Source organism: Stegostoma tigrinum, chromosome 30 (assembly GCF_030684315.1).
Source record: "Stegostoma tigrinum isolate sSteTig4 chromosome 30, sSteTig4.hap1, whole genome shotgun sequence".
Classification (NCBI taxonomy): Eukaryota; Metazoa; Chordata; class Chondrichthyes; order Orectolobiformes; family Stegostomatidae; genus Stegostoma; species Stegostoma tigrinum.
Window position 1 is genome coordinate 37,021,113 of NC_081383.1, and position 21,194 is coordinate 37,042,306.

Here is a 21,194-nt window from a genome sequence, read left to right on the forward strand (position 1 = left end):
GCACACACAAACACAAATGCACATACATCACACACACATATATCACACACAGATACACCACACACACACAGACACACATGCACACACATACATATGCACATGCACATACATTACACACATTATGCACACAGACATACATGACACACATAGTTGCACACACACATTAATACACACACATATATCACACTCTCTCACACACACACACATATACATCGCGCGCGCGCACACACACACACACACACACAGGACAGAGCTGTGGCTAATGCATCCAGGTCAGCCATAGTAAACCCACTTTATGTAGAGGAAATATGGGGCTGTTCATGTTCAGCTCCTTCATTTGCTTGCTTCTGTTTCCTGTGGTAATCTTTAGATTGGCAACATTGCTGTGGCCAAAGGTTACCACCAATTTTGGTGGTTCTGCCAACAGAAGATGGACAGACACAAAACTAATGATAAATGTAGATCAGTGCCACATGGAGATCACAGAAGCCTGTTAGCTTCTGTAGAAACTTATTTCAAGAGAAGAAAACCAAAAAAGAAAGGCTGCCAATTTTAATCTTTGATGTGATTTTGTTTTTGTCAGTGGAAGCAGGTAAAATGCTACCATTTATACAGAACTGTCATCACCTCCATGTTGGAGGTGAGTCAATTGGCATGGACAGAGAATTGGCTTATGGGTAGGAAACAGTACGTGGGGATAAGAGGTTCTTTTTCAGGTTGGTGACCCATGAGCAGTGTGGTTCCATCGGGATCAGCACTGGGACCACAACTGTTTATGAAATATATTAATGACTTGGAAGAAAGAAGTGAATGTACTGTAGTCAGATTTGCAGATGACACAAATACAGGTTTAAAGGAAGGTTGTGAGAGGGATGTAAACTATATACAGAGAGATATTGACTGGTTAATTAAGTGGGCAAGAAGCTGGCAAATGGAGTATAATGTGGCAAAATGTGAAGTTGTTCATTTTGGAAGGGAGAACAAAAGAACAAATTATTACTTAAATGGAGAGAAACTGCAGACAACTGCAACACAAAGGGACTTGAGGAGACTTGTGCAAGAAACACAGAAAGCTAGTATACAGGTGCAGCAGGTAATCAGGAAGGCCAAAGGAATGTTAGTCCTTATTTCAAGGGGTTTAGAGCATAAGAGTAACAATAACAAAGACCCGGGATTAAGAGTCCATTAATTGGCAACTGTGAACACATTGTCAATTGTCAGGAAAAATCCATCTCCTTCACAATGTCCTTTAGGGAAGGAAACTGCCATCCTCACCTGCTCTATCCGACATGTGACTCCAGACCCACAGCAATGTGGTTGACTCTCATCTGCCCTCTGGGCAATTAGGGAAGGAAATAAACGCTGGCCTAGCCATCCAGGCCCTCGTCCCGTGAATGAATGAGTAAAAAAAAGACATGCTGAGATTTTCATAACAATGGTGTTTAATAAAGATTTGGTACTTTTTACCTAAACATTTACCAGTGCTCTGCTTTCTTCTGCCTACTTCCACAAATAATGAAGGTTTGGTTAGACAGCCTTGATTCTTATAGAGAATGACAATCAAAGGAGCCAGTGGTGGGCTCAGTATCAGCTGCAGTGATCAGATTCTATTGCTTCTGCATGCAGTGACCAGACTCTATTGCTTCTAAATGCAGTGATCAGACTCTATTGCTTCTGCATGCAGTGACCAGACTCCATTGCTTCTACATGCAGTGATCAGACTCTATTGCTCCTGCATGAACATAGAACATAGAACAGTACAGCACAGAACAGGCCCTTCAGCCAACGATGTTGTGCCGACCATTGATCCTCATGTATGCACCCTCAAATTTCTGTGACCATATGCATGTCCAGCAGTCTCTTAAATGTCCCCAATGACCTTGCTTCTACAACTGCTGCTGGCAACGCATTCCATGCTCTCACAACTCTCTGTGTAAAGAACCCATCTCTGACATCCCCTCTGAGAGTAAATCAAATTGCCTTTTCAGTTTTTGCCAAGCTGTGCAGTGTTGACTTGAAAAGTTGATCACTGTTTGAAAATTGTATGAAATGAGAATTATTTAGTGTTCCAAATGTTCCAAAAGGGTTTGCAACCACCAAAGAGGCATTTTTGAAGTTCAGCCCTCACCTGTGTTGGTGGAATTAAAAATGATATCTTCAAACCAGACCATTAAGCATTAATCATTAAGGGTTAATTGGGCCATCGCACAGAGCCACCTGGGGGTATTTTCCTGTGTAATGGAATGTCTGGGACAGTACTGAAAGGACCACAGAGTGTGAATGATGTAGCATGTAATTTTAGATTCAGAATGATACTCATTTTGCCCCATTCAGTGGACTTTACCTCAGGCGAGGACTTGCGTCTGTAAGAAGAGAGTGAGACTTGCTGTCAACGTACTGCTTGTGCTGTCAGACTCCAACTCAATCCAGGATTCACGAATGGTGACAAGAACCTCACATTCTTCAGATCAGCCGTTGTAAAACCGGGTCCCCGTCAGGAAGGATGCAGTGGGACTCATTGTCAATATTCATTTACTCTTTTTTATATTAACTGCTAATATATACATCGACTGCTTAATATATAAACTTACTGCTTAATATATTCACTGTTTTTTCCCCAAAGAACTTATACTGAAGAATCTGTACCTAGGTATCTTATACCCAAGACGACCATAAATGGCCACTTGGAAACTTCTCACTGTACTCATTTGAATATGTGACAACAAAGCTAATTCTACTCAATAATATCTGCTACATATACAAAATCACTCATAAACGTTAATAATTTGGATCACTTAACCTGTAGAGTTTTTTGTTACATCCCACTGAATCCACTATCAAAACTTAACATCATTGTAACTGTTATCATACAACTTGACAAAGAGACTCAGGAAATGAAGTCAAATAGTTGTTTGTTTTAATATGTAGGTGAGGAAAGCTAGTTTTATCAAAATGAAGTGTAAAATCAACACTTCTGGCTTAAAAACACCAACATAAAACATTACAATATATAAATTACAACTGTCTACTGTTTTAGCAGGCATTGCTTGCATTTCATCCAAAGCCAGCATTTTGATAATGCAGCTTCTACACGTTGTAGCCTTTGTACATCTGTGATCCCCATTTGCTTTTGCAACACAACTGAAACTGTATCCCTTAACACTGAACTGAAACGGATTCAATCCCTTCAGCACCCTAGGACAGCGGGTGACTTCAGGCCTGAATAAAGCAGGACATCTGACACTTCAGCACGAAAGAATGTTGTACAATCATGTTCCACTCACACCATTCTTCACAATCAGTCCACATTTCAACATCTTTCATTTCCACTTTTAACAGTAAATTGCAGCGCTTTGTAGTACGGGGCAAAAACAATACTATGAAATTGTCACATTGTCATAAAAATCTAATTGGTGTCTTTCAAGGAAGATTTGTTATCCTTAACCTGCTCAGGCGTACATTTGATTCCGTCCCACACAACGGAAGAGCTCGTTCTCAGCTTCTCCAGACGTGGCCCAAAAGCCTCTTGCATTAAGCAGGCGGTTTACCAACATCTTCTCAGGCCAAGATAATAAAATGTGAGGCTGGATGAACACAGCAGGCCAAGCAGCATCTCAGGAGCACAAAAGCTGACGTTTCGGGCCTAGAAGGGTCTCACATTTTATTGTCTTGGAGTCTCCAGCATCTGCAGTTCCCATTATCTTCTCAGGCCAGTTAGGGATAGGCAATAAATATTTGTTCACTGAAGTACGAATAAAGATACACCCCCTTCCTAATTTTTTTTAGCTTCTTACAAGTAAAAATTTTCGTGGCCAGTTCTCACTCAAATCATGGAGGGGATGGTCGCCGCGCGTCTACTGATGGATCTCATTTTGACCAAACTGCCGCAAATAAACCACAATAGAGAATGCATTCGTGTGCTCTCCTGGGGGGATTATTTAAACACTCCTTCTCTACCCACTGAATTGGGTAAACTATAATCGTGAACAGATTAGGTCGAGTCCAACTCTGACGCTACCGTAGTTGATGAAACCTAGGCACAGTTAGAACCAAAGCCAAAACAAAGGAGGAGCAAAAGGACTGGGATTTGGGGCCAGTTCTTGCCTGCACCAGGAATGTTTGTGTTTCCGAGGGTGCAGCTCTGGGGCGAGTTCCTGTAGCTGCCGCTGATAGGGTGCGATGCCAGCAGCAGCCACCGGGTGGCAGTGGATAGCTCAGGGATGTGACAATGTCGGCAACTGCTACAATATTTAATTAAAACATCAGGCGCCGCGATCCCACTCCCAGTGAAAGAGTCAAAATGTTTATCACACAGACTCCGCTTACATGCGGGAAAAAAAATGCTTGCGATGGCCGGGAATCGAACCCGGGTCAACTGCTTGGAAGGCAGCTATGCTCACCACTATACCACCATCGCAGACCTGTTACTTTAGCCATACATAGACTTCATATCGATACTTTATTTTAGTTTTGTTTCAAGATGTAGTGTGATTCAAAAGTTGTGATGTCGGTTTGTTCCTGATTATTTCAATGTTGTAGAGATGGATAGCGGATCCTAAATGTGAAGTGCTTCTAATAATCCCTTCCAAACTCTTTTACACACCCTTTCTCCTACATGTATCTGTTTTTCCCTCACTCCCTTATCTTTCCCTTTGTCTCCATTGCACTTTCTCATTGCACCTCACTCCCAATCTGTCTCCAAATTGCACCCCATTTCTCCTTCCAACTTCTTAACATCCCTCTTTTTATTCTATCTCTCATTCCTTCGCAACATCCCTCTAGTACTCCCATCTCTCCTTCCCAAGTTCACTCTCTCTTACTCCATTTCTTCCCTCTTACACTTCATCTCTCCCCTTCCTTCGCAGTTTCAGGCTCTTCCCTAGCCATTTCTCAGCTCACCCTCTCCCGGTCTACATAACGCTCCTCACTTCACCACCTCATCATCCAGCCTTCTGGCCCAGTCTAACTAACTATTTCTTTTCACCACTTCCAATATTTTTAGAAGCAACAGGAAAACAGTTCGATTTTAGGTTCTGGTATTCTACAGTGAAGGAGCTGTGATATATTTCCAAGTCAGGGTGGTGTGAGAGGAGAATTTGCTGATAACAGTGTTCTAATGGGTCTGATATTTTTCTTTGTTCTTCCAGATCTGTGGTCAAAAACATATAACTCATTTCCTCAGAGCATTGCGGGTGTACCTTATATTACCATGTGAGAAGGCAGCTGTGTCTGGGCTGCTGTCAAGCTCCTTGAGTTTTGTTGAAGCTGCAAACATCCGGGCAAGTTAGGGAGGTATTCCACCACTTGTGCCTTGTAGATGGTGGTCAAGCACTGGGGAGACAGGAGAATTTATAGATTCTGGCCTGCTCTTGTAGCTACAATTCTTAGATTGCATTCATCATATTGCTTCAACTTGTAATTCATGACTTCACTCTGCTGCTGATCCAATTCAGCTCCTGTCCTTCCCCTCCTAACCCTGCAATTTCTTTATACCTTCAATTTACTTTTGAGAAACTTCAATGGTATCTGTCCCCACCACACTCTTAAGCCGTGCATTTTGGACACTAGCTACATTCTGCTTAAAAAAAGATTCTGGCTTTCATTCTTTGGACAGTGGCTGAATTATTACCTTCTTGTTCTTGATTCTTCTGCCAACTGGAACAGTTTCTCTCTATTGAACCTGTGTACACCCCTTACAATCTTGAACAGATTTATCCAATCTCCTCTGAATGTTCTTTTCCACAAGGTAAATAGTTCCTGCTTCCTCAGTTGGAATTTCCCCAAGCCTGGATTCATACAGTGCAGAAAAGGTCCTTCAGCCCATCGAGTCTACACTGGCATAACTACCACTAAAAGTGCACTAATCCCAATTACCCGCACTTGTGTTATGATATTTGAAGCGCCCATCCAAACAATTATTTTAAAGTTGTAAGGTTTCCGACCTCCACTACCTTCCCAGGCCCTGCTTTCCAGATTCCCAATCCCGCTGAGTAAAAATGCTTTTTTCCCAAATCTCCTCTGAATCATTGTGGAACCAGAGCTGGAGCCAGTCTCAAATCTTTTTCCGTGACTCTCATCCTTTCCCAAACTGTGCTCAAATTGGTTGCAATATCGCAGTTAAAATTGAACCAGTATCAACAGGTGTGAGGCTGCAAGAGCGCAGCGGGTAAGGCAACACCCAAGGAGCAGTTATGTCAACATTTCAGGCCGAAACCCTTTGTCAGGAGCGGGGAGGAGGAGAGAAGCCCAGAAATAGCATGTGAGAGCATGGAATACGTTGCCAGCAGCAGTTGTGGAAGCAAGGTCATTGGGGTCATTTAAGAGACTGCTGGACATGCATATGGTCACAGAAATTTGAGGGTGCATCCATGAGGATCAATGGTCGGCACAACATTGTGGGCTGAAGGGCCTGTTCTGTGCTGTACTGTTCTATGTTCTATGTTCTATGTTCTAAATAAACAAAGGGAGGGGCTGGGGCTGGGGGAAAGGTAGCAGAGATGGCGTATTTGGATGCAGATGGGGGTTATTGTGATTGGTTGGAGATGGCCGGAGGGGATAGGTGGGTGAGAAGATGGACAGGTTAGGTCACGTGAGAAAGGGGGAGGGCTGGACATGGAATAAGGCTGGGGGTGAAGGGATTTTGAAGCTGGTGAAGTCAGTGTTAAGGCCATTGGGCTTTAAGCTTCCAAGGCGAAATATCAGGTGTTGTTCCTCCAGTTTGTATTTGGCCTCACTCTGGCAGTGGAGGAGACCAAGGATGGATATGTCGCCAGGGGAGTGGGAAGGGAAATTAAAATAGTTGAACCAGTGTTGTATAAATATTCATATTTTATAAGATTCCATTTTCCTTATTAACCACATTCTCAAAGTTACCCCATTCTCTTTAATGATTTGTTTTCATACTAGCAAGCCTCTCTGTTCCTCCAATTCCTGTTGAATTATATGATTTAACTTAGATTTCCTCTCCTTCTCTCACACTTCAAGGCTTTTGAATTAAATTGCATCTGCCACATCTCCGCCTATCCCACCTGCTTTCTTGCAGTCTATTATTATCCTCCTCACAATTCAGCATAAATACAAATTTTGTACCATCTGCAAATTCTGAAATTATGCCGAACACATTCACGTCTAAATGAATAATGCACACATTAAGTATTGAGTTAGTGCCACACCCTAGGGAATGCTTTTGTATTGTCATGGTGGTAATATATAGATCACTAATTTTCAAACTCCAATACGATTTTTGAAACTTTATTATTGATTCATGGGATGTAGGGTTTGCAGAATGGCCCAGTATTTATTGGCTCATCCCTAGTTACTGCTGTAGTCCATTTGGTGTTAGGTCCAGAAGGAAATTCCAGGACATCAATCCAAAGACACTGAAGGAACAGTGATATATTTCCAAGTCAGGATGGTGAGTGACTTAGAGGAGAAATTGAAATAGCTGAAACCTTCAAGGACTAAAGCTGTTTCGAAAAGTAAGAAACATGAACCTGTATGTTCAGTTGCATACATTGAAGCCCTTAAACAGTTGCCCACAACTATCCAGCTTGAAAAGACATTGAAGCCAGATTCACAAATGCAAAAATGAATCATATTTCAGTAGCTACTTGGCAGAGAAGCAGACAGATTAAAAAAAAACAAATTGGTAACATTAAAGTCTAGGAGACTCTCAGATTACTTCCCATCATCTCAAAAGTCGTTAATAATGATTAAACAAATCAGAGAAACCAAGGGCTGTAAAAAATTTGCTGCTTCTGAGAATGAAAGACATCAAATAAATAGCTGTGGTCTCAGGTTTAGATTATACCAATCCAAGGGGCTGAATTTTACCAGAAATTGGCCATCAATTTTGGTGAGTTTCATGGAGGGATTTCTATACCGTCCACCAGCTCAGGTACTGAGACCTTGATGGATTAGAGTCAGGAGGATCTGTTGGTGAGAGCCTCACTGCCACATCTCTGCAACTGGCACTCTGACTGCCCCAGACCAGCACCTGTTCAGCACCAGGCAGAAGAGGACCATGTGGTGTCAGCTTTTAGCGATGTCATTGAAATACACGAGCAGACACCGAAACAGAGAACAGTGCAGCCTTACAGCCCATCGTGTCTGTTCCAACCGTAATGCCATTCTAACCTAGTCCCATCTACTTACAAATGGCATGTGCCCCATGCCTGTTCATAGAACAGAACAGTACAGCACAGTACAGGCCCTTTGGCCCATGATGTTGTGCCGACCTATTATCTTAATCTAAGATCAAACTACCTTGCATATCCTACATTTTACTATCCTCCATGTGCCTATCTAAGAGTCGCTTAAATGTCCCTAATGTATCTGACTCCACTACCACTGCGAGCAGCGCATTCCACATACCCACCACTCTCTATGTGAAGAACCTCCCTCCAACAACTCCCCTACCTTTGTCTAATCACCTGAAACCTATGCTGCCTCGTAATAGTCATTTCCGCCCTGGGCAGAAGTCTCTGCCTATCCACTCTATCTGTGCCTCTCATCATTTTGTACACCTCTATCAAGTCCCCTCTCATCTTTCTTCACTCAAATGAAAAAGCCCTAGCTCCCTCAACCTTTCCTGATAAGACCTGCTCTCCAGTCTAGGCAGAGTCCTGGTAAATCTCCTCTGCACCCACACTTAAGCTTCCACATCTTTCCTATAATGAGGTGACCAGAACTGAACACTATATTCCAAGAGTGGTCTAACCAGGGTTTTATAGAGCTGCAGCATAACCTCACAGCTCTTAAACTCAATTCCCTGCCAATGAAAGCCAATGCACCATACGCCTTCTTGACGACCATATCAACTTGGGTCACAGCTTTGAGGGATCTATGGACATGGACCCCAAGATCCCTCTGTTCCTCCATATTACCAAGAATCCTGCCATTAACCCTGTATTCTGCTATAGGGTGTGTCTGTCTGTGTCTGTCTAAATGCCTCTTAAATGTTGCCATCATATCTATTTCTACCATCTCTTGTGGCACCTACAGCCCACCCACCAGCTCTGCATGAAAAAACTTATCTCCTATGAACTTTCCCCTCTCACTTTCAATCTTTGCCCCCTTGTATTTCACATCTTCACCCTTGGAAAAAGTCTCTGACTGTCCATCCAATCCATGCCTCTCATAATTTTATAGACTTCTATCAGGTCTCCCCTCAGCCTCTGACACTCTCGCGAAAACAATCCAAGTCTGTCCAATCTCTCCTGTGGCTAATGCACTCCAGTCCAGGCAATATCCTGGTAAACCCCTTTTGCACTCTTTCCAAAGCCTCTATGTCCTTCCTGTTGTGTGGCAACCAGAACTGCCCACAATATTCCAACTGTGGCCCAACTAAAGTTTTATACAGCTGCAACATGATTTGCCAACTTTTATACTCAGTGCCCAGACTGATGAAGGCAAACATGCCCTATGCCTTCTTCACACTTTACCCACTTTTGTTGCCACTTTCAGGGAGCTATGGACTTGTACCCCATGATCTTCTGTATATCAGTGCCCCTAAGGGTCCTGCCATTTCCTGTATTCTTACCTCTTGCATTTGACATCCCAAAATGCATCACCTCACTCTTGTCCAGATTAAACTCCATCTGCCATTTTTCAGCCAACTTCCAAATATCCTGATGTATCTTCTGACAACTCTCCTCACTATCCACAACTCCACCAAATTTTGTCGGCTGCAAACTAGCTAATCAGACAGCACTGATCCTTGCAGAACACCCTTGGTCACAGATCTCCAGTCAGAAAAACATCTCTCCACAACTACCCTCGGTCTTCTATGACAGCAATTTTGTATCCTGATTACCAACTTAGTGTGGATCCCGTGAGACTTAATCTTCTGGACCAATCTACCATGAGGCACCTTGTCAAATGCTTTTAGTCTGCGTAGACGATATCCACTGCCCTATTCTCATCAATCATCTCTCACACTTCCTCAAAAAGTTCAATGAAATTTGTGAGACAGGATCTCCCTGTACAAAGCCATTCTGACTACTGTAATAAGTCCATTCTTTTCCAAATGCAAGCAAATCTTGTCCCTAAGAATCTTCTCCAATAATTTCCCTACTGCTGATGTAAGGCTCACTGAGCTATAATTTCCTGGATTATCCTTGTTTCCCTTTGGATATTCTCCAGACCTCTGGGACCAAACCTGTGGCCAAAGAGGATACAAAGATCTATGTCAAGGCCCCAGAAATCTCCTCCCTTGCTGCCTCCCTTAGTATCTGAGGATAGACCCCATCAGGCACCGGGCACTTACCTATTTTAATGTTTTTCAAAACAAAGCAGCAGGCAGGTTTATGGGAGACACTGGACAAACTGACTTGAGGGCTGGAAGACAGTTGACAGCTACCATGGAGACCAAGGCCCAGCAATCTCAGAGACTGCTGGATCAACACAGAGAGCTGCCCTTCATCGTTCAGGAGTCATCTTGCAGGACAATTCAGAGGTGGCTGTCCCTTCCATGTCCACCCTCAAATCGACGAGTATGCACCTGCCTCTGAGCTGGCCACATGCAGCACGTCTGGGCTTCTAGACACGAATAGCCCTGTGTCACACGACCAAAGGTTCTGAGCCAATGTGCTCCACTCTGGGGCAAGCCTCATGGAAGACATCAGCATTTTAGAATGTCGAGAGAGTTGGGGGCAGGAGGTGAGTGTAGTGGCCATCACTAAGGAGGAGGGGCTGGGGAAGCTGTAATGCCTGATGGTGGATAAATCACCTGGATCAGATGGACTACACCCCATAGTTCTGGAGGAGCTAGCTGACAGGATTGTAGAGGTATTGGTGGTGAGCTGGGCTGAGAGGTGCCAAATGGAGTTTAATGCAGACAAATGTGAGGTGATGCACTTTGGTAGGAGTAACTGGAAGGCAAAGTACTGGGCTAATGGCAAGATTTTTAGTAGTGTAGATGAGCAGAGAGATCTTGGTGTCCATGTACACAGATCCTTGAAAGTTGCCACCCATGTTGACAGGGCTGTTAAGAAGGCATACAGTGTTTTAGCTTTTATTAATAGAGGGATCGAGTTCCGGAACCAAGACGTTATGCTGCAGCTGTACAAAACTCCGGTGCGGCCGCACTTGGAGTATTGCGCACAGTTCTGGTCACCGCATCATAAGAAGGATGTGGAAGCTTTGGAAAGGGTGCAGAGGAGATTTACTAGGATGTTGCCTGGTATGGAGGGAAGGTCTTATGAGGAAAGGCTGAGGGACTTGAGGCTGTTTTCATTGGAGAGAAGAAGGTTGAGAGGCGACTTAATTGAGACATATAAAATAATCAGAGGGTTAGATAGGGTGGATAGGGAGAGCCTTTTTCCTAGGATGGTGATGGCGAGCATGAGGGGGCATAGCTTTAAATTGAGGGGTGAAAGATATAGGACAGATGTCAGAGGTAGTTTCTTTACAAAGAGAGTAGTAAGGGTATGGAATGCTTTGCCTGCAACGGTAGTAGATTCGCCAACTTTAGGTACATTTAAGTCGTCATTGGATAAGTATATGGACGTACATGGAATAGTGTAGGTTAGATGGGCTTCAAATTGGTATGACAGATTGGCACAACGTCGAGGGCTGAAGGGCCTGTACTGTGCTGTAATGTTCTATGATCTTTCAGGAATCACTGGCATCAGGGAACGTGCCAGAGATCTGGGAAAAGGTAACACCCCTGTTTAAGAGGGAGGGAAGCTGAAAACAGGAAACTATAGGCTGGATATACTGACCTTGGTGTTTGTTAAGATTTTAGAGTCCATTATTAAGGATGAAGTTATGGAGTGCTTGGAAGTGCATGGTAAAACACAGCTGTGTCAGAATGGCTTCATCAAGGGAAGCTCTTTCCTGACAAATCTATCAGAATTTTTTGAGGAGATAATGAGCAAGTTAGACAAAGGAGAGCGAGTGAATGTGATCTATTTGGATTTCCAGAAGACTTTTGACAAGGTGCCAAACAGAAGGCTGCTAAATAAGAGCCCATGATGTTGGGGCAAGGTTCTGATATGGATAAATGATTGGCTGACTGGCAGAAGACTGAGAACGGGGAATGAAAGGGTCTTTTTCATGATCGTGGCCAGTTACTAGTGGAGTTCTCAAGGGTCCATTTTGTGACCACCACAATTCACATTGCATGTTAACAGTTTGGACGGAAGAACTGAGACCATTGGCGCTAAATTTGCAGATGACTCAAAGGTAGCTGGAAGGACAGGTGGTGTTGAGGAAGCAGGAAAGCTGCAGAAGGATTTGGGCAGGCTAGGAGAGCGGGCTACAACGTGGCACATGGCATACAATGTGGGGAAGTGTGAGGTTACTCACATTAGTAGGAAGAATAGAGGCATTGGAAATCTGAGGCATAAAGTGACTTAAGAATCCCAATTCAAGATTCTTTTATGGTTAACATGCAGGTTCAGTTGGCAGTTAGGAAGGCAAATGCAGTATGAGCATTCATTTAAAGAGGGCTAGAATACGAGCACAGGTATATACTACTCAGGCTAAATAAGGCTCTGGTCTGACTACATTTGGAATATTGAGGATAGTTTTGGGCCCCATATCTAAGGATGGATGTGCTGGCGCTGTAGAGTGTCCATAGGAGATTTACAAGAATGTTCCCAAGAACAAAAGGTTTGTCGTGTGAGGAGAATTTGATGACTCCAGGTCTGTCCTCAATGGAGTTTAGAAGGATAAGGGGGGGATGTGATTGAAACGTACAGAATATGGACAGTCTGGGATAGAGTAGATGTGAAAATGTTTCCACTAGCAGAAAAGGCTAAGACCAGAGGCAGAGCCTAAGGGTGAAGAGACAATACTTTAGAACTGAGATAAGGAGCAAGTTCTTCAGCCAGTGGACAGTGAAACTGTGGAGGCCAAGTCAGAGTGTATTTAAGACAGAGATAGATTGGTTCTTAATTTTTAAGGCAATCAAATGTCATGGGGAAAGTGCAGGAAACATCGAAGATAGAGCAGGAGGAGGCCATTCAGCCCTTTGAGCCTGCTCCACCATTCTTCATGATCATGGCCGATTGTCCAACTCAATAACCTAATCCTGCTTTCTCCTCATTCACCCCATGTGCCACGTCAAGTTGCCTCTTGAATACATTCAATGTTTTGGCATCAACTACTTCCTGTGGTAATGAATCCCACAGGCTCACCACTCTTTGGGTGGAGAAATGTCTCATCTCTGTTCTAAAAGGTCTACTCCGAATCCTCAGACTGTGACCCCTAGTTCTGGACACACATCATCAGGAAAATCCTGCATCTACCCAGTGTATCATCTGTAAACTTTCAGCTGTTACATTTTGATCCCTCATCCAAATCATTGACGTATATTGTGAATAACTAGGGTCCCAACACCAATGCCTGTGGCACCCCATTAGTGACTGCCTGCCAATTTGAAAAGGACCTATTAATTCCTACTGTTTCCTCTCAGCCAGCCAATTTTCTATCCATCTCAATACACTTCACTCAATCCCATGCACTTTAATCTTGCACAATAATCTCTTATGTGGGACTTTGTCAAACACTTTCTGAAAGTCCAAATATATTACATTGACTGCCCCCCCTTGTCAACTCTGCCAATTACATCTTCATAGAATTCCAATAGATTTGTCAAGCATGATTTCCCCTTCATAAATCCATGCTGACTCTGCCTGATCCTACCACTGCTTTCTAAATGCTCTGCTAGAAAATCCTTGATAAATCGATTTGCGAATTTTCCACATTACTGCTGATAGGCTTACTGCTGTATAATTCCATGTTTTCTCTCTACCTCCCTTTTTCAATATTGGAGTGACATTAGCTACCCACCAATCTGCAGGGAATGTTCCAGAGTCTGTAGAATCCTGGAACACCAATGCATCCATTATTTCTAGAGCCACTTCCTTAAGTACTCTGGGATGTGGGATGAGGGATTATCAGGCCGTGGGGATTTATCCACCTTCAATCCCACCAATTTTCCCAGCACCATTTCTCTAACATTGATCTCCCTCAATAAATCTTGCATCCTCCAACATTTCTGGTATCTGATTTGTGTCCTCTTTTGTGAAGGCAGAACCAAAGAATGTATTCAGTTGCTAAGCCATTTGTTTGCCCCCTATTATTCATTCCCCTGTTTCTGTCTGTAGGGGACCTACATTTGTCTTCACCAATCTCTGCCTCTTCACATACCTATAGAAACTCTTACTGTCAGTTTTTGTTTGCCACAAGCTTACCTTTATACTGTATTTTCCCCTTAAATCAATCCCTTGGTCCTTCTTTGCTGAGTTCTAAACTGCTCCCAATCTTCAGAAATATTATTTTTCACTGCCTTGCTATATACTTCTTCCTTGGATCAGATACTATCTCTAATTTGCTTTGTATAAACAGTGTTGTAATTCCCCCAAGCATTCCTTGAATGTTTGTCATTGCCTACGCAAAGTCATCCCTTGAAGCAGCTCTCCCCAGTCTATCAAGGCCAACTCACTTCAGTTTCCTTCATTAAAGGTCAGCACTATAGTCTCTGAATCACTACCTTGCTTTCTATCTTGATTAAAAAAAAAACTGTGTTATGGTTGCTTTTCCCCAAGGGGTCTCTCACAGCTAGATTGGCAATGAATCTCTTCTAATTGCACATCACCTAATCTAAGCTGGAATGCTCTCTAGTTAGTTCCTCCACATATTAGTGAAGAAAACCATCCCAAATATATTCCAGGAATTCCTCCTCTATGACATTAGGCAAGTCAAATTAGCCACAATCTATGTGCAGATTAAAATCACCAATATTCCCTTATCACATGCATCTCTAATTTCCTGTCTAATCACAGGAAAAATGTTTGAGAAACATATCAGCAATGACTGATTCTGCTCAGTCAGCCAAATGGCTTAATTCTGCTCCTATCTCTTATGGTCTATAGGGCAGACCGAGGAGTGCACCAAGACATGATGAGGGGGAAAGCAAGATGATCATGTGAAGGTTCTTAAGTGGCACAGTCAATAGACAACAGTAAACACATTCCCACATCTAAAAATATGTTCACTTTTCATCTTCAGCTGACACTGAATGCCATTCTATCTGCAGCTTCAAGCATGAAGGTTGAAAGCCAAATCATCGATGATGCTTTATGATCCAAGGCACAGTGAGCATCTCCTAGACCATGAGCAGACTGTGGGACCTTGAAAAGTGTTTGCTATTTTGGATACAAGGATGAATCTTTCCAGGTCAATACTTTGCTTGTTGATCACAGCCATTACTGGCATGGATTCCTGAGTCTACACTGTACGCAGGGTCACAGTCTGTACCCATACAGGTCAATGCATAAAGGCATTTTGTGATCATGTGCCTTCCAGGTGTGGTAGTACAGTAAACATTCACAAAATGCACAGACAAACTGGAGCTGAATAACAGCAGTCTAGTTCAAATCTAAATACCTTACAAAAACAAGCCAGACCCAATTCATCATGTCCTGGTTCAGGTACCACTCCCACCCCCAGAAAATCTTATAATTGGCATCTTTCATTTATAATATAGTATTTCCTACATTAAACGAGTGCTGGATGGGTTTAAAGCTGATGTACATCTTAACATAATTAAGAACAATTTCTCCTATAGAACTTTAGTGTTCCTTCAAATGGTATGCTGGTGAGTTTCATTTTAATTCCTTTTTCTTTCATGGGATGTGGCGTCATTAGCAAGGCCAGTATTTGTTGCCCATTCCAAATTTCCCCTGAACTGCATGGCCATTTAATTAGGGCAGTTCAGAGTAAACCACAGTACTGTGGATCTGGAGTCACATGTAGGGCAGACCAGGTGAGGACAATTTCTATTAATGTAAGTGCCCCCGCCCCATTCTTTAAACACAAAAAATACTGGAATTACAATAGTAAGAGCAGACAGAAGTTGAAACCTGGCCTCAGTGCAGCTTCTGAATATGTTGACGACACAGCAGAGAATTACATTTGCACACCCCCCTTCCCCAAACTGATCCTTTCTTTTTAAAAAAAAATGTAATTCTATCCAACAGGACTTAAATTCCTGTCATTAAGAAGCTCATTTCTAAGCAGAGAAAATGGAACTTGCTACCACATTGAGGTGTTCAGGCAGACGGTGTGATAGATGGCCAGATGAGCACATGAGGAAGAAATAACTAGTGTACACTGACAGAATTAGATGAAGTTGGGATGAGATTTGTGTTGTATAAACACGAGATCCATTGGGTCAAACGCTTGTTTCAGCATTGAAATCTCACCGAATTAAATAAATGCCTGTTACTATTGTTCATAAAATTACACAAAAAAGCAATTAAGTTCAAACAAAAAAAATTATCCAAAATGAATTTGTCATGACTAAAATTCAAATATTAAACACGATTGTTTTCAAACAAAGATATGACCATCTACCAAAGTTCTTTAACCCAGATTCTACAGGTGGTGAGGGATCACAGGGAGAAGGCAAACGGAAGGAGAGCAGACTGTTACGTTTAGTCATGAACAGAAATTTATGCAGTGGCCTTTAGTGCTCGATGTAGACCCAGTGGTACAAGAGAGTTGTAGTAAACCTTGGGGTCTATTTACTGACAATAAGGAAATGCCAATTCCATTCCTTACAACAAAACATTAGCCTAGTTACTGAGTCATATGGAAATCTATCACAATGTTAGACAGTGTAGTCATATCGCTCAGCTAGTAAACAGAAAATCAGCACTCCCTGAAAATATCTTTTGCAGAAGTAGAAAAGTCATCTAATTGAAGCTCAAGCCATTTACACAGAGGGACAAACTTTGGATACACGGCGAGTGTGACATTGTACATACATCCTGAAGAGCCAGCGGCTGTTCTACTTATCTCCAGTTGCCTTTGGTAGCTTCTGGCAGGATTTTAAGGAACAGATACAGCTTCAATTGAACCAGACGATGTCAGTTGTGTTACGGATAATTACAGGAGCTGAAATCCAAAAATTTATTGGGGCCTTTATCTGACTCAGAAGATCGGATCAGTCAAGATTGTGCTGAGTTAAGGTTTTGTTTCGAAAAAAACTGGGCTTTAAAACAGAATGGATTTACAGAAAATCATTTAGGGTCTTGAACATACATTTTGGGGGAAATACTAAATCTGTTTAGCAATTTGTAAACTGTTCCTAAAGGGGATAAATGGGAGGATTATTTCATTCCCAAAAATTGGGTATCCATTCTGTTCTGGTGCCAGTTCGAGGTTCTATGGTGAGGCCAGGTTTCAGAGAGCAAGACGTCACATGCATTGCTGCCATTTCTGAATTACACAACTGCTACTAATATAAAAGTAGCTGGATTTGCAATTCTTATCAGATATTTGACCATTTTTCAGTTACACTAACTACACTGTTTCAGTTTTAAACAGATCAAGCAGGTGTTTGTATTAAAAAATCTACTGGTGACATTTCACAATTCATTAAATAGAATAATTCTTATCTGTTCAATAACAATTTGCTTCAAGTGGTAAAAACATATTTAGTTACTCTTCAATCCCAATCTTGTTCTTCAGCAGTCCCTTATCAAGCCTGGCTGTGGTTTGTTGGGGATTGAGATGGTAGAGAAGCATAATGTATTCTCCCGCGGACCAGCGAGGGCTTGAAGCTCGGATAAATGGGATTTCGTAGATTGTTGCGTGAGAAATTCAACTTGACCTCTGCAGACTTCCCAAAGTCACGTGACACATTTGCTCCCTTCCCGAATGAACCTTCGCCATTTGGTCAGTCATAAATCAGGGTTTCCTATAAATTGGTAGGTATCCCAAAGGATAAACGATAAGATGAAGGAAGTGGTGATGGGAGTTGTCCAGAGGAAAGGATTCCTTTGCAACTGACCCGCCCATTTGTTCCCAAATACTGAGGTACCCACATTAAGAATGGCTACGTCCCCTGGAATCAGTGATCTCCAGCGGCTGGAAAAAAGCAAGGCTGACCAGAGAGAAATGCAACAGCAGCAGGGACAAGCCAACAGCAGCATGCAGAGTTTGTGGAATCAATGATCCTTTGGAATAAACATGTTTGTATGGTGTTTTCAGACTGGAATGTCATTCAGGTTTGGCAATGAGCCCAAGCTTGTGAGAGAGACTGGAATAAAGCCAAATTGGTGTTTATAAATAAACCCAAAGACTGGTGTTCAGGACAATAACTGAAGAAATTCTGAAACCATCTTGTCCGATTTGGCTGGCTTCAAGTCAACTAGTTTGGTGATTTCTTAGATAACAATTTTGTTAATTCTAACGCATTCCTCCAAGACGACTATCATCGCCAACCCCTCCTTGCATTCGCTCCTGCTCTACAGACTTCAGGAGCTCCTCAACCCACTTCAGTTCCACAGCCAGTGCATCGTAACGATTTTCCAGCTTTGTGTACTTCCGTTTCAGGATGTTGGTAGACAACATCGTCGATTTGACTTCTTCTTGTGCCTGTTTCCGCATTGTTTCTGTTTTCCGCATTTCATTCTTAATGTGCCCAAGGTCTTGGCTGATGCTATCATTCTCTTCTTTGTACCAGGATTCCTTCTCATCATAAATGGAAACAAGAGCATCGATGTCCTCTTTGAAAGATTTTTTATTTTTCACCAGCTCCTGAATGCTTTCATCTACTGCATTGATTTCTTCTAGAACTTTAGAGAATCTCTCAAAGTTGACGTAGGTATTATTTGGAGGCATGCTTGAGTGGGACTTGATTGTGTATTCCTTGAGGCGGGTTGTCTTCAGTCTACGACGCTCTGGCTTCTTGCCATTATCCTCACGTCTCACATTTCTTCTCTTAATCACCTTTATAGGGGGTGAAGATAAAACAAATAAACTTTATTAAGTTCACTTCTGAATAAAAGTGACTGAAGGAAATGTACTGAACTACACACAACTGATATGATACATGTCAAACTGCTGACTACTCCAGTATAAGGCTTACAAGAATATTGCCAGGGTTTCAGCTATAAGGAGCTACTGAATGGGCTGGGGCTATTTTCCCTGGAGCATCAGAGGCTGAGGGGTGACATTATAGAAATTTTATAAAATAGTGAGGGGCATGGATAGGGTGAATAGTAGAGGTCTTTACCCCAGGGTAGGGAGCCCAAAACTAGAGGGTACAGGTTTAAGGGGAGGACAAAGACTTAAAAGGGACCCAAGGCACAATTTTTTCATGCAGAGGGCAGTACATGTATGGAATGAACTGCCAGAAGAAGTGGTGGAGGCTGGTACAATTACAACATTTAAAAGTCTGGATGGGTATATAAACAGAAAAGGTTTAGAGGTATATGGGCTAAATGCTGGCAAATGGGACTAGATGAATTATGTCAGCATGGACAAATTGGACCACAGTGTCTATTTCTGTGCTGTATATCTGACTCCATGACTGTCCTGGCTGATCCACAATCTTCTACCTTACATAAACCGAAGCTGCCAGTTCCTTTTTATCCATTACTCTCTGTTTAAGTTCATCCTCATCCCTCTTCGTCTGTCTATCCTTCATGTAGAGGGACATTTCAAAACCTGCAGACGACCAACTTGAAAGCATTACCAGCTGCGAGGAAGATAGTATTGTATTTCAAGAGGACATAGTTAGGCTGGTGCAATAGATAAGACAAATGGCAGCTGAAATGTAATGCAGAGGTGTGTGAAGTAACTTATTTTAATATAATGCTGCTCCTCCTTCAATGTAAAATGAGGTATAGTTTTAAAGGAACTGCAAAAGCTAGAGGAACTGGGAGCATATTTGCACAAAATCACTGAAGTTGGAAGGCTTGATTGAAAGAGTGATAAGTGAAGGATAGGGATCCTGGGTTTTATATATTGGGATGTAGGGTACAAAAATGAGGAAACCATGATAATTCTGGATAAAAAACACACCAACTTGGCTTCATCTGGAGTCTGAGTTCAGTTTTGGACACCATGCTTAAGGAAGGATGCAAAGGCATGAGAGGGGCTGCAGAAAAAGGTGCAGGACAATGGTTTCAGGGATAAAACACTTTAGTTACATGAATAAGAGATAACAAGGTGTAGAGCTGGATGAACACAGCAGGCAGGCTGACGTTTCGGGCCAAGACCCTTCTTCAGAAAACGTTGTGTGAATAGATTGGAGAAGATTCAAGGAGATCTGATAGATGTGTTCAAAATCATGCAGAGTCTGGACAGAGTAAATAGGACTAACTGCTCTCTGCAACGAAAGAAGCCAGAACCAAAAGGCACCAACTTAGGAGGATTGGTAAAAGAAATAATGGTGATGAGGAATTTTTCTTCCGCAATGATTGGGATGTAGAACACATTGTCTATGAGTGAGTTGGAGGCAGATTCAATCGAAGCTTTCAACAGATTGGGATAACCTTCTGTAAAGAGAATAAATTTGCCGAAATATGGGGGGCTGGAGGGGGACCTAGCCATGTTGCTCTCAGAGACAGCTCACACCAATTGAAATAATTTCTGGCTTTTAAGTTTTTTTTTAAAAAAGGAAGAGCTATCTTCGATAAGGAATAGGTCTCTGATAATTTCTGTCTGAGTTTAAACGTGCCAGTTTCAGAAATGCTTAAAGCAATGTTTGTTATATTTATATAACCATCTCACAGGAGAAGCTTCCTGACAGTCTTATCCTATCAACATCCTGGGAATTACTCCCCACTTGCCTGGATGACTGCAGCCCCAACAAGACTCATGCAGCTTGGCACCATCCAGGACACGGCAGCCTAACTTGATTGGCACCACATCCACAACCAGCAGTGTTTACTATCTACAAGATGCACTGCAGGAATTCACCTCAGAAAACACTTCCAAACATGACCAATTCTGTCTAGAAGGACAAAGGCAGCAGATACATGGAAACACCACCACCTGAAAGCTCCCCTCCAAGCTACACACCATCCTGACTTGGAAGTATATCACCATTCCTTCATTTTTATTATGTTAAAATCCTAGAATTCCCTCCTTAATGGTACTGTGGGTCAATCTAAAGCAGGTGGACAGCAGAGGTTCAATGCAGCAGTTTATTACCACCTTCAAGGAAAACTAGGAGACAGGCAATAAATACTGGCCCAGCCAGCAACACCAACATCCCACAAATGGATTTTTAAAAACAAAATCCTCCAGATAGTTTGGTTTATTTTATGGCCCCTCAGGTATGCTATAAAATATCTGGACGTTTAAGGGCGTGGGAGTTTTCTCTTCAGAAATACACATGCCCACCTAAGGAAGGAACAGCATGAGAAATTAGAACCTAACAAATAAAC

The 21,194-nt window shown here is 42.4% G+C and overlaps 1 protein-coding gene and 1 non-coding gene across 4 annotated transcripts in view; both read right to left on the minus strand.

The window, feature by feature from the left end:
- Positions 1-4,345: 4,345 nt before the first annotated feature.
- On the minus strand, positions 4,346-4,417 carry trnag-ucc (transfer RNA glycine (anticodon UCC)). The gene has a single exon. It is a non-coding gene; the product is annotated as a tRNA-Gly (tRNA).
- A 10,902-nt stretch (positions 4,418-15,319) lies between these two features.
- The window catches only part of dapk3 (death-associated protein kinase 3), a 37,874-nt gene continuing 31,999 nt past the window's right edge, over positions 15,320-21,194 (minus strand). For all 3 annotated transcript variants that reach the window (XM_048559905.2, XM_048559906.2, XM_048559904.2), the window contains one exon: positions 15,320-18,747. In XM_048559905.2, the coding sequence (XP_048415862.1) occupies positions 18,205-18,747 (543 nt within the window). In that variant the 3' untranslated portion in view covers positions 15,320-18,204. The remainder of the gene's footprint in view (positions 18,748-21,194) is intronic.